The 12,414-nt window shown below is 37.7% G+C and overlaps 1 protein-coding gene across 1 annotated transcript in view; it reads right to left on the bottom strand.

The window, feature by feature from the left end:
* The window catches only part of LOC150088504 (cytochrome P450 2J4-like), a 41,511-nt gene extending 40,031 nt beyond the window's left edge, over nucleotides 1-1,480 (bottom strand). The window contains exon 1 of the mRNA XM_090370199.1: nucleotides 1,120-1,480. Coding sequence (XP_090226325.1) covers nucleotides 1,120-1,370 — 251 coding nt within the window. The 5' untranslated portion in view covers nucleotides 1,371-1,480. The remainder of the gene's footprint in view (nucleotides 1-1,119) is intronic.
* Nucleotides 1,481-12,414: the final 10,934 nt, after the last annotated feature.

Genomic DNA, 12,414 nt, shown 5'->3' with positions numbered 1-12,414 from the left:
CAATGTATTCCGTAAATCATGTTAAAAACCCTTCCAAAAAATCAACATTTATTTTTCTTTTATGGATTAATGACTAATTATGATTTAAACAAAGGCATATTTATATAAGATGTGTTCAGTAGCACAGTTGGTATAACCACGTCTTCCCTTCATAGGCTCGAAAAGAATTCCAATTCTTTGGAATTCAGAAATTCTTATGGTCTTTTTCACAATGTTCTCTTTTACTGGTTTAGTTACTCACGCAATGGTAGCCCCCCCCTCCCTTACTTTTCTCCCCGAAACTCGAGTTTTTCGTCAAGAAAACTGAAAATCTACCAACACACGCAATTTACCAGCAACTTTCAAAGTAGTATCAAAAATAGAAATTGAAAATATCCCAAAAATATGAACATTAGATTAAATTTATTTTAAAAGTGGATTACAATAAAATAAGAAATCTTATCAAGAGTGGTATAAATTCTTTGGGTTTGTAACGCTGGAAGAAAGATGGGATTAATTCGATTTAATCCTATTTAACAAGCTGTTAAATGGCACAATAAATAGCCCCAACCTGGGCTTAAAAATAAACTTCAGTGCATTGACCAGAGCTTTAAGAAACTATCCACTGCTAAGATAATAATTTTCAAGAAAATTATGGGTATTACAACTGCTATAACAGAACTGTAAGATTAATCAACAAAGCAAATTTGGAGATATCTGATGGACACTTCAAGAAGCAACTTAAATCTGTAAAAGTTTTCTGAGCTTTGAAATTTATTTTAATTTCATATTCTAATATTACGTTCCTCTTATGTGAGTGAAGAAATTCAACTGTACAATTTCTTTCCTCCATGTTTATATTAGTAAGACTGATCTCACCTAAAAAAACTAGTTTAAAAAGAGTATATCCTCCTTTAATATTCCTTCTTTTGTACTGAAGCAGTTGGGGTGTAAAATTAACTCGTATACCTTTCTGCCTCGACTTTATAGAATATAATAATTCCAAAAATGTTGGAGAAACAGGATACGCATTGAGTTGATAATAACATAGTAAACAGGCTAGAGTATTCGCTATATCACTATAAGCTAAACAAATTTTCAACTTATTTAGGAACCTGCCAATATGGGAAGATCACTTACCTTATAACGCGTCCGTATTTCTGGCAAAGTCGGTGAAACTCTTTGTGAGGATACCGAGTTAGAAATGGGAAATAGCCTACAATAGGCAATCCTGCTGGTCCAGGAGGTATGTGGCGTTTCTTCTTCTTAATTTGTAGAATCAAAATGCCGATAATAATAACACATGCCAAAGAAACCAGCGAAGCCCTAGTAGATGAGAAAATTTCTCCATCATTGGCGATAACTGGATCCTCACTATTTCTCCCAGACATGGCGTGCACTTGAGCTCCTGAATGATTTTTCACCTCTTTAATTTATCAGAATTCCGGCGCCCGTAGCATTTCGATTTTGAAATGATTTGTTCCAAGAATTGACCTTGTTGTTGTTGGCCTTGAAAACAAGACAGTAAATTAAAAAATCATTAAGCCTCCCAGAAGAAGTTTCACATAAAAAAACAGAAAAAAAAACTCCAGCAACTAACACTATATTTAAATAATGAAGATTAAACAGTCCTTTAATGGTTACGATTAAACGTGATCTGAATTTTTAATAGGAATGATGTTTCGGACTTCCAGAGCAAGTTCCGAAATTTAAACTTATTGGTAGAAGTGAGATCACGTGATGGAGTCCTTTACTGAATGAATCAGGAGCAGTCAGTGCATGTTCTTCAGCGGAGTGACATCATTCTTGGTTAATTCTTTGTTTTCAGATACTTGTTTGTGACTGACTAGCAGACAGAAGTGTGTCAACGACCTGGAGGACTCTAGTCCCTGTCCGACCAGCCGCGGACCGTCATTTAGACGTGCACTCTTGTGTTTGAGACAATTTTTTGGTTATTGTTAAATATAATGCGTAGAAATGTAATTTTTTATCCCCCTTATGCCTGAATGCATGTGGTAAAGTAAAGTACATTATATATATATAATATTTTTCTTCTCCTGAACTAAGAACGATTAGGTCTAGCATTGTTTGTTGTAGGACAGTCCTGAGACCTTTGTTTCTGTTCTGAAATGCGTTCTATAGCTGAGTTCAAAGTAGAAGCAATTCCGTATTTAGGTAGTTAGTTTGCCCCCGGCGAATATCATATTATTCGAGATAATGTGGTATAAATAAAACAGGATAATTTTCAGAAGCACCACATATGTACACAATAAACGAAAGAGGAGTCAAAAATGATTAACTCCATTTATTGCTGTTTGAACTTCTCGCCAGTCAAACAGCGATAAATGTGTCCCGTGTCCCCATTGCGCCACTGTACCCCGATATGTTTTATATATTTATTTAAATATGAAAATTCTAAATCACCCAACGCTCATTCATATAGGGGAAGGTTGCCGAAATTAAACCAGAGCCTGGGAGATTTGAAATTAAAAAGTGTGTTTTTGATGCTTTTTATCTTATTTCAAGGCTTTCAATTCTCGCGATAATTTCTCGGTGATTTCTGAATCTTTATAATCGATTAATAGTCATCAATAGATTCGAATTTCCTCGAATTACTGCCGATTTTCTTGCTTTGTTATCTTTAAACTACTGTACGTGAAAATGCTGAATACAGGATAACGCTTTGTTGCTTAGAATGGACCACATGCTGTTTATTAGAATGTACTGGTGTTCCGATGGAGAAAACCTATTTTCAAAGATACTTTTTAACTGCTGTCAGTTGATTAACTATTGACACTTCGTGAAAATAGAGAATTCAGGAAAATATGTTTATGTTTTACAGCAATGTAAACAAATAGTATTAAGAATTGGCAATTCAATGATATTTGAAATTTATCAATTCATTTTTGATAAGGTTATTTAAAATAACCTCAACCCAGGATCCATATCGCCTTTAACTTAGAATCAGCCCAACAGTAAGCTGACATTCACCCTTAGGTGTCTCTTGATCTAGATAACCTCGAACCGAATCTTTTCTCCGCCCCTTTATAAGACCCTGCTATTAGCAGATTTGCAGTTGAAAAGCCTAAAGGGAAAAAAAAAACAACTTAAAACCACCAGAGTCCTAGAACTTCGGGGGCTTACTGAAGAAAAGCAAGATAATGAATGCTGGTATTGCTTTATTCGTGAAAAGTAAGAGATACACGATATGATCCAATGCATGCTATGTCATAAGGGGAATGCCCAGGCTAAGTATACCGGTTAGGAGAAGGAAATCCTTTATTTTGGTACCTTGCCAAGAGGTTGAGTAAAATAACCGTGCCTGAACCGTCCCCATGATTAAAGCGCAGTGAGGCGTTAGAGAGCTGTTTGATTTCGCAAAATTGTATGCAATAAAATTAGCCCTATATAAAAAAGTAAATTGCAGCCATTATCAACCCACTGCAGGATGGAAGCCTCCTCAACAATTCATGATGAGGGAAATGGACCATAATCTGCCACGCTGGTCCAGTGCGGGTTGGCAAATCCACCGTATTTAGCAGTCAGGGGCTTGAACCCCGGTCTACTCAAAGAGCGTGTGCCACTGCACTCCCGCTCCTGACCACTCGGCTACGGAGGCCTTGCCCTATATAATATAATAATATCAGCATTTCAAGCAATCGCTGATACTGTATATACAGAATCCTTAAGGGCAGTCACCGCCAATCAGTCAACTACTTCTCCTCACCAACCCATTTTAAAACATCCGATCTAAATTTTATAAATATCAAACATTCAACCAGATGGTCAACTTCTGCTGGATCCCTGGTTATGGGGCATCCCAGGTAATGAATGCACGAATCGTGCTGTTAAACATCCTGACAGTGGACCATTCTACCATCCGAAAGGGCCATACACTGATTATAAATCCATGGTTAAAAGAGCATGTAGGAATCAATGGTCTCAACTGTGGCAAACTCAAATCAATAATAAACCCTTCCAGATTTAGAAAGAACGGCTGCTGTGCAATTCTCGTTTCAGGAAAAGCAGGCGAGAAGAAGGCAGGTCTGAATTCAGGTACGTGGAAATCGAGTTCAAGCTCTCTATCCAACTTGCAGGCCCCAGGGGCTAATCTTGGGGAATAGTGAATATTGGTGATTATCTTGAGTGATTGTTTAATTTGATTGAATTACATTTTAGTTGATAGTTACCATTTTGCTGTTTCTATTGTTGCACGAGTTGTAACCTGATTAGCTGCCCTACGTCCTCGGCGTCTGGGGTGGGCGGTTGGGGGTTTACCCCTAGCCGGCTGAACGGGTGTTTTGAGGTAGGAGGTGCAGAGTTGGTCAGGAGTTAATTGCATTTTGTGCCCTCAGGATTGTATTTAAAAGTTTCCTGGGACCCTGACTCGTTTGACTTGAGTAGGGATAGATTTTAAATTGGTTTGGATAGATTTCCAGACTCTGTTGTTAGTTTAATATTTTGTGAGTTAATATTTTTGAGTTCGGGTCTGTTTAAAACTTTTGGCCGCCAGACTCCTTTATTAAGAGTTGTATATAGTTGGCTAAATTGCCTTTTAAAAATTTTAACATGGCTAGTAAGAAGTCGAGCGCTGGCTCTCTTCCTTGCGATAGAACAGAAACAGATTCAGGAAGTGAAGACTCAGATGATAGCTCTGTGTATGAATTTGATGAAGAACAGGATAAAAGTGCTGTTGCTGAAAAAAGGAAGTCTAAGGATTCTGTTTCTAAGAAGCAAAAGCAAGTTATGAGAGCAGAGTCAACAAAAACTAAGGTGACTAAGAGCAGTCAGGTGGTTGATTCACCTAGAAGTGCTAAGAGAACTGATATGTCTGTGGATAATAAGGAGCAGTTGTTTCAAAATATGAAGGTTATACTAGGAAGTATAAAAGAAAGTTCTGAAGATGTAAGTGCTGCAAAAAGATTGGAAAAAATAGCTGAATCTCATTCTAATTTGAGATATATCCTTTTTCAACGGGAGAATCGAATAACTAGTAAAGTATCAGCCCGAATTTTGGAGTTATGGGATGACCTAGAGATGGTTCTCTTAGAGCTTGATATTAATGCTCGAATAAAGAGGGTTAAAAAGGACACTCAAGGAATTCCTAGAGAATATGCAACTGTAGTAAAAGATAAAGTGGAGAATAAACCGAAAGTTGCCATTATCTCAACCAAGAATGAGAAACATAAGAGCAGTGAAGATGTGAGAAATGATCTAATAAAGAATGTAAGACCGATACTTCATGATGTCAAAGTGAGAAATTTAAGGGCTGTTCGTGATAAGAAAGTGGTGATTGAAGTTGAAACAGAAAAAGATCTAGATATGATTACAAAATGTGTGAAGTTTAAAGAACTTAAATTGAATGCTGAAAAAGTGAAGAAGCAGAATCCGAAGATTTTGATATATGATGTTGAAAAAGACATTGATAAGAAGGAGTTATTAGAACAGCTATGGTTAAAGAACTTGAAAGATTATGGAATAAAAGAAGACCTGTTTCAAGAAAATCTGGCAGTTATATCTGTGAATAAAGCCAAGAAGAGGAATGTTAATAACTGGATTCTTCAAGTCTCCAGTCCTGTTCATAAGCAGTTAACAAGTGTGGGCAGAGTATTTTTGAATTGGTCCGCTTGTCGAGTTCGTGACATTGTCACAGTAACTCAATGTTATAAGTGCATGACTTATGACCACATTGCCAAATTCTGTAGGAATGAGGTTTTTTGTGGCTATTGTGCAGCACATGGGCATTCTTTTAAAGATTGCCCAAATAAAGATAAAGTCCCTTGTTGCGTAAATTGCAAGCGCAAGAAATTTGTAAGTGATCATGTTGCAGTAGATCATGCATGTCCAGAGTTTAATAATGCAATGGAATTAAATAAGAAGCGTACTGATTACTATTAGAAGTTAATGACATTATTTTGTCGATAATATATCAGGATGTTTTGATGTTGAGGTGCTGTGGCGGTGTCGTGAACTTGGCGAGTATGGGACTAGTGTGTGGATGTTCTGTGTTGGGAAGAGATCTAGTGTGAGATTTGAGTTAGATAGCCAAATTTGTATAATATGATTTTAGAATTTTAGTTAACCTTCTGAGCGAGTAGAGGTCTTCCTCCTCGAGGAAGGGGCGGCAACTGGAGTCGCATGAGATACTAAACTAACTTCATGCGATGACAGGCTAATGACCGAAAATTTGTAAGTCATTTAAACAATGGAATGGTTAAATGTATAATTAGGACATAGTTTGATTTGAGATTATAACACCAAAAATTTTAAAAGTACAAAATTTTCTTTAGACTTCTGTGCAGATAGGCATATTTGCCTAGGTGGCACGTTGAGGTTCCGTTGTTTATATGTATGTATATATCCAACTTGCAGGAACCTTTACTTTTATTACACATTCTTGGCAATAATGCAAATTTTGAAGCACTGTTTTAATGCTTGAAATGCATAAGTTAATGTAATCATCTCTAATAACCATAATATAAAAGATTCAGTCAAAAGTAAGTGGTGAACAGGCACAATATGGCACAGGACGGCCTCGTGCAAATACCCTCAGTACAATAACATAAACAACATTAACCATTTATGAAGAGTTTTATTTATCATTATTTTCTGGCGATATGCATATTTATTACGGTTTTGGTTGTAAATAGCTGGTGTTTTATTGACACCAGCTATTTACAACTTTGTGTTCTGATACAGATTACAACATATCGAAGGAGATCGAAAGGTATCTTTGACAGGAGGATTTAATTTTAAACCTAAATTATGAAACAAGAAAGCCTCCATCCAAATTATACATACTTTGAAAGAAGATTGTGATTGGTCAGATTATGAGGACAAATGATGTAATATTATCTACACCGGTTCTCAGTGTAGAAAATACAACTACACTGGTGTGCAAAACTTAAGGACCAACACTATTTCTAAAGGTTACAACCACAAAATCTTTACTTAAGGTACTCTTTACTGATGAGAGTAGATTCGGTCCTAGCAGCGATTCTGGGCGTCAGTGAATCTGGCGAGAGGTTGGCACACGGTATCACCCCGCAAACATTACTTAAAGGGAACGATATGGCGGTCGAGGTGTTCTCGTCTGGGGAGGCGTTATCTTGGTTGGACGTATACAACTCCAGATACTGGAAGGCGGTACTGTAACCGGTGCATGCTATTGTACTGCGGTCATCCTTCCCCATGTACGTCTGTTCTGAGGTGCCACTGGCCCTGAGTCCTTGTTTATGGATAATAACGCCACATCCCATCGCACTGCACCTGTTGATATGCTTTTGGAAAGTGAGGACATTGTTCGTATGGATTGGCCTGCCCGTTCTACCGATCTAAGTCCCATCGAACACAAAAGGGGCGATCTGGGGAAATCCCTAGCTGCACATCCACACCCACCAGAAAATGTTTACCAGCTGAGGATGGCGCTGACAGAGGAATCGACGATGTTACCGCAAGAACTTATCAACAACATCGTTCTAAGTATGGACAGGCGGTGCAAAGCCTGCATCGACATTAGGGGTGGCCATATCTCCTACAGAGGACCACCTCTTATCTTTGTTCTATCTTTGGCAGGGATGCATCTGTATCATGGCAGCCAGTGCTATGTTGCCATTTTTGAATAAAGTCCCTCTTTACCGTTTTGTTTCCGTTGTTGTGTCGGTGTTGTTTCCTTCATCATTTCTGTACCTCACGAGGTTCCTTTGGTATGTATTTCCCATATCCAGGCCACTCCTATGAGAAGCTACAGGTGAAAACCTGACTGGTCCTTAAATTTTGCACACCAGTGTGCTTGAAAGCACGCACCATTGGAAGATAACAATCTGAAAGAATCTTCTTCTTAGTAGAATTTTCTTCTTAGTAGAATTTTATTCTTAGTAGAATCTTCTTAAATTGTTGTTTTAAAGTCCACGCTGTAGTGACCAAACAACTAATAACTTGGATATTAAAAAGAATAGAAGTATTGCCATTTAAAATTAAGACACAAATAGCGCACGTTTCTACGTATTGAAGAAATAATCATTATTATGGAATTGAATAACTGTCATCAATATATGAGCATTTCGGTCACGAAAGAAAACATTTGATCATCAACAGTGGAAACAATGGAAACACCCACTTATAGTATATCTTTATAATCCCAAAAGAAAATCTTTAATTGACCGGAGAACAAGACTTACAACAGATAGGAATATTGTTCTATTTTTCCTTAAGCCATTAATAGAATTACAGAGATAATTTGAAAGACTTTAGATGTTCAGAAAATTTCTAAAAGATTCTATATCTTTGAATCAATTGTAGTCGATATTTTTTTGATATCTGGCAATGTGCTTTCTCACGTTGTTAGGTCTGTTCAGGAGGAGAAAACGCAAGAAAAATTCGCAGCTCCGTTCATGAAATTGGTTAAATTATCGATGTACAAAGACTCTTCAATTATAATCTAGGTTTATTTTTGAATATATTTAAAATGTTTATGTTTAATTTTATTTAAATTAATCTGAAATCTATAACTTCCTAAAAGGGTAGTATATTCGAAGGGGTAATGTAATATGAAATATATTATTTGCAGGAGGAAGTTATTATGTGTAGTTTAACTTACAATTAAAGACGTTTGAAATAAAATGATAAAGGTAATGGTGCATATGGGATCTGGAAGTCTCGAGCAATTTGAACTTACTGTTTAAGAAGAGAAAAATAATTAACAATTATGAGCAATACAATATGAGCAAAGGCTGAGAACTGTTCTTTGTTACACCAGATCACTTGGCATTTGGACTTCCATCTGCGTATGGATTCGAGGGCCAATCAAGGAGCCATAGAGTTCAAGAGCACCTTATCAGCAAACTGTGTACAATCATGATCCTTTCTTGCTACCTTGGATAACCAGGAGTAGGAAGAAGAAACAACCTGGAATGGGCTTGGCGCGGATGGATATGGTGGACAGATGACTGTTTCTGCAGCCTATGTCTTCGCAAAACCGCTTACAGCCTATTATGCAACGTACTGATGAATCGTATAATATAATATTCTAAGGAAACACCTTTGAAAGGTCCTTAGACTGGTTGCTTGGAACTGGAGAGATGAGTCATATTTCTGAGTGTTCCTAGGCTCCCGGGCGTGATAACATCCTTGTGATTCCTGGGAATTTCATCCTATTTAGCGAAGTACTGGTGTTTCTTTTGATGAGATCAAGCAGCAAACAGCCACTCCCATAAAGACATAAAGGCGATAAAAGAAGGCTATCCTAGCGGGGATATGCCATAATAGGATTGAGTACTCGATTTAAAAGAAGATTACAAGTTGAGACACCTGCTGAGGTGTAGATAGACTGCAGAGATGACCTTACCACTGAACACAATTTTAATCCCTGTTCAGCATTCCCTCTTTTGCACAGATACCGGAAAAAATCCACCATCCACTGATTGCATTTCATTGACTGCACCTTTTCGAGACAAACTGACTCGAGTAAATAATACAAAGGTCTTTGAGATAACAGAAGAGGAGAAAAAGCAGTATGTACTGGAACTTAAGAACAAGTATGAGCTTCTGCAGACTGCTGAGGACCAAGATATCGACGAGGAATATTACAACTTTTTGAAAGTGATAAAGCCCAAGAAACCTATAGGGAAAAAGAAATCCAAAGAAGAAAAAATTAGTCAAGAAACACTTGTCATGATGAACCGAAGACGACAAATGAAAAGCAAGAAAAACACTGACAGGGAGAAAATTGAGTATACTGAGTTATGCAAAGCCATTAGAAAGAGACTCAGAGAGGACATAAGAAGATTTAACACAAGAAAAGTAGAACAAGCATTAAGGGAAAACAAAGGATTTAAATCAGCAGCCATGAGCAGTAATACAGAAAGACAAATGATACTGAAACTGAAGAATAGCGATGGTGTACTTATAAACAGCAGAGAAGGCATAATTCAAATAGCAGAAGACTACTATAGAGAATTATACAAGGAGCAGGGGAATGATGCCAGCAGTGGGGAAGATGGATTGCAAAGTAGCAACACATACGACATACCCGATATTCTTCCTGATGAGGTAGAACATGCATTGAAGAAAATGAAGAATCAGAAAGCCCCGGGGGAAGATGAAGTTACTGTAGAGTTGTTAAAATTGGGAGGAAGAGACATAACACAAAAACTGGCAAGGCTCTTCACAAAGTGCATTAGAAAAGGTGTGACGCCTAAGCAGTGGAATAATGCAATCATAGTTTTGCCGCATAAGAAAGGAGATAAATCAGAAATTGAAAATTATAGACCAATTAGCTTGTTATCCCACATCTACAAGTTGTTCACAAGGGTCATTACTAACAGATTAGAAAGAATACTGGATGAGAATCAACCGAAAGAGCAAGCTGGCTTTAGGACAGGATTCTCAACTATGGATCACCTTCATGTAATATCACAGCTAATGGAGAAAGCAAATGAATATAAAACACCATTATGCCTGGCATTTGTGGATTATGAAAAGGCATTTGACTCCATACAGCATAAGGCAATGTTTCGGGCACTGGAAAGACAAGGCATTGATACCCCATATATTATGATTTTGAAGAAAATATACGAGAGTGCTACCTCCTTTATTAGACTAGACAAAGACAGTAGGAAATTTAAAATTGAGAAAGGAGTTCGACAAGGAGACACAATATCTCCTAAGCTGTTTACTGCTGCCCTTGAGGAAGCTTTCAGAAGATTAGACTGGTCGCAGAAAGGAGTCAATGTGAACGGAGAGTACCTAAACCATTTGCGATTTGCAGATGACATTGTGGTCATAAGCCATGATCCCAAAGAATTAGAGGAAAATCTTAATCAGTTATGCACAGCTAGTAAGGATTTTGGACTAAAGATGAATATGTCTAAAACAAAAGTAATGATGAACAAGTATGCCACAGAAAGGGAAATAATGATTGAAGGAGCAGTAATTGAAAAGGTGGAATCATATACATATCTGGGACAAGTTATTAGCTGTAATAATGATAAATGGCTGGAAGTCAAGAGAAGAATAAATTTTGGATGGATAGCATTCAGGAAATATAGTCACATACTGAAGAGCAATATCCCAGTTTGTCTGAAACGTAAAATAATGGACCAATGTATACTCCCCACCATGACTTATGGAAGTGAAACTTGGGCACTCACCAAAAGAATGGAAGAGAAGCTGAGAACCACACAGCGAAGAATGGAACGAATCATATTGGGAATCAGACTGTTAGATAAGAAGAGAAACACATGGATTAGGCAGCAAACTCAAGTAAAGGACATTCTTATCAAAACTAAAGAACTAAAATGGTCCTGGGCAGGACACATAGCTCGAAGACATGATGACAGATGGACTAAGAAAATAACAGAATGGTACCCAAGAGGAGCTAGAAGAAAACCTGGAAGACAAAGGCGGAGATGGATAGATGAAATTCATGAGTTTTTGAGTAGTAAATGGATGGCCAGTGCTCAAAACAGAAGGAGCTGGAAAGTTGCTGGAGAGGCCTTCATCCTGCAGTGGATTGAAAATGGCTGATGATGATGATGATGATGACCGTTTCGAGACAGACAAACGACATGGCAGTTTTGTTTTTTTTTAACAGTACAAATTTTGTTCTGGTTCACCTCCATGTGGCTTCGATAGGTACTAGGAAGTAACCTTCCAGGCGATCCCTGCTTCCTTAGTAGCAAAGTGGCCAGAAACATTGCACTACAGTGATTTGTGGCAGCAATTTACAGAATTATGTATCGTCACGGTGTAACAAACGGAGATGAATGTTCTGGAGTAGCCTTAACTTAAATAAGTTATAACACATGTACACATGTGTCTATAGGGCAGCCAAAATTTTTCTCATGGAATTGGCAATATTAGGTGAATGGACGCTGATCATTCCAAACCATTTCAAGTTTTTCGGGCTATGCTTTCCGCCTAGGGAAGAAAGACATCCCAACAATAGAGTCAGGTCTTTTCTTTCAGGATTTCACAAATAGTGAGACCTATTTTTTCAGACTTGGATGTTCAAAATTCTAATCTAAAGTAGCCAGAACCAACGACAGGGTTTTGAGATATGTAGTAAGCGATGAGATGCATTGAGAATCATATAGGTTCAGTACTTCAATATACTTTGAACATCATATGTGAAGACCAACCTTTCAGATTATATGATTAAGAAGGTAACATCAATCAACCACTCGGTGGATAAAGGCAAATTTCCGGACACATATTCTGCAACAGCCCTTCCTGAATTTGAATTTATGCTCCCAATTGTGTAATCTGAGCAAGAGGAAGAATCCCATCAGCATTGAGCTTGCTCAAACAATTTAAAGCCTTATACACCCTAATCAGATCACCTCGCAGGTGTCTAGTCTCCAGACGCTGCAATTTGCAGAACTGGAGCCTTTCTAGGTAAGAGCACCCTTTTGTTCCCCCTTCACCAATCTCGTT

This window comes from Mastigoproctus giganteus, chromosome 3 (genome assembly GCF_048544385.1).
Source record: "Mastigoproctus giganteus isolate SK-2022 chromosome 3, ASM4854438v1, whole genome shotgun sequence".
Lineage (NCBI taxonomy): Eukaryota > Metazoa > Arthropoda > Arachnida > Uropygi > Thelyphonidae > Mastigoproctus > Mastigoproctus giganteus.
The sequence above is the reverse complement of the archived record's forward strand: the minus strand, read 5'-3'. Positions and strand labels throughout refer to the sequence as shown.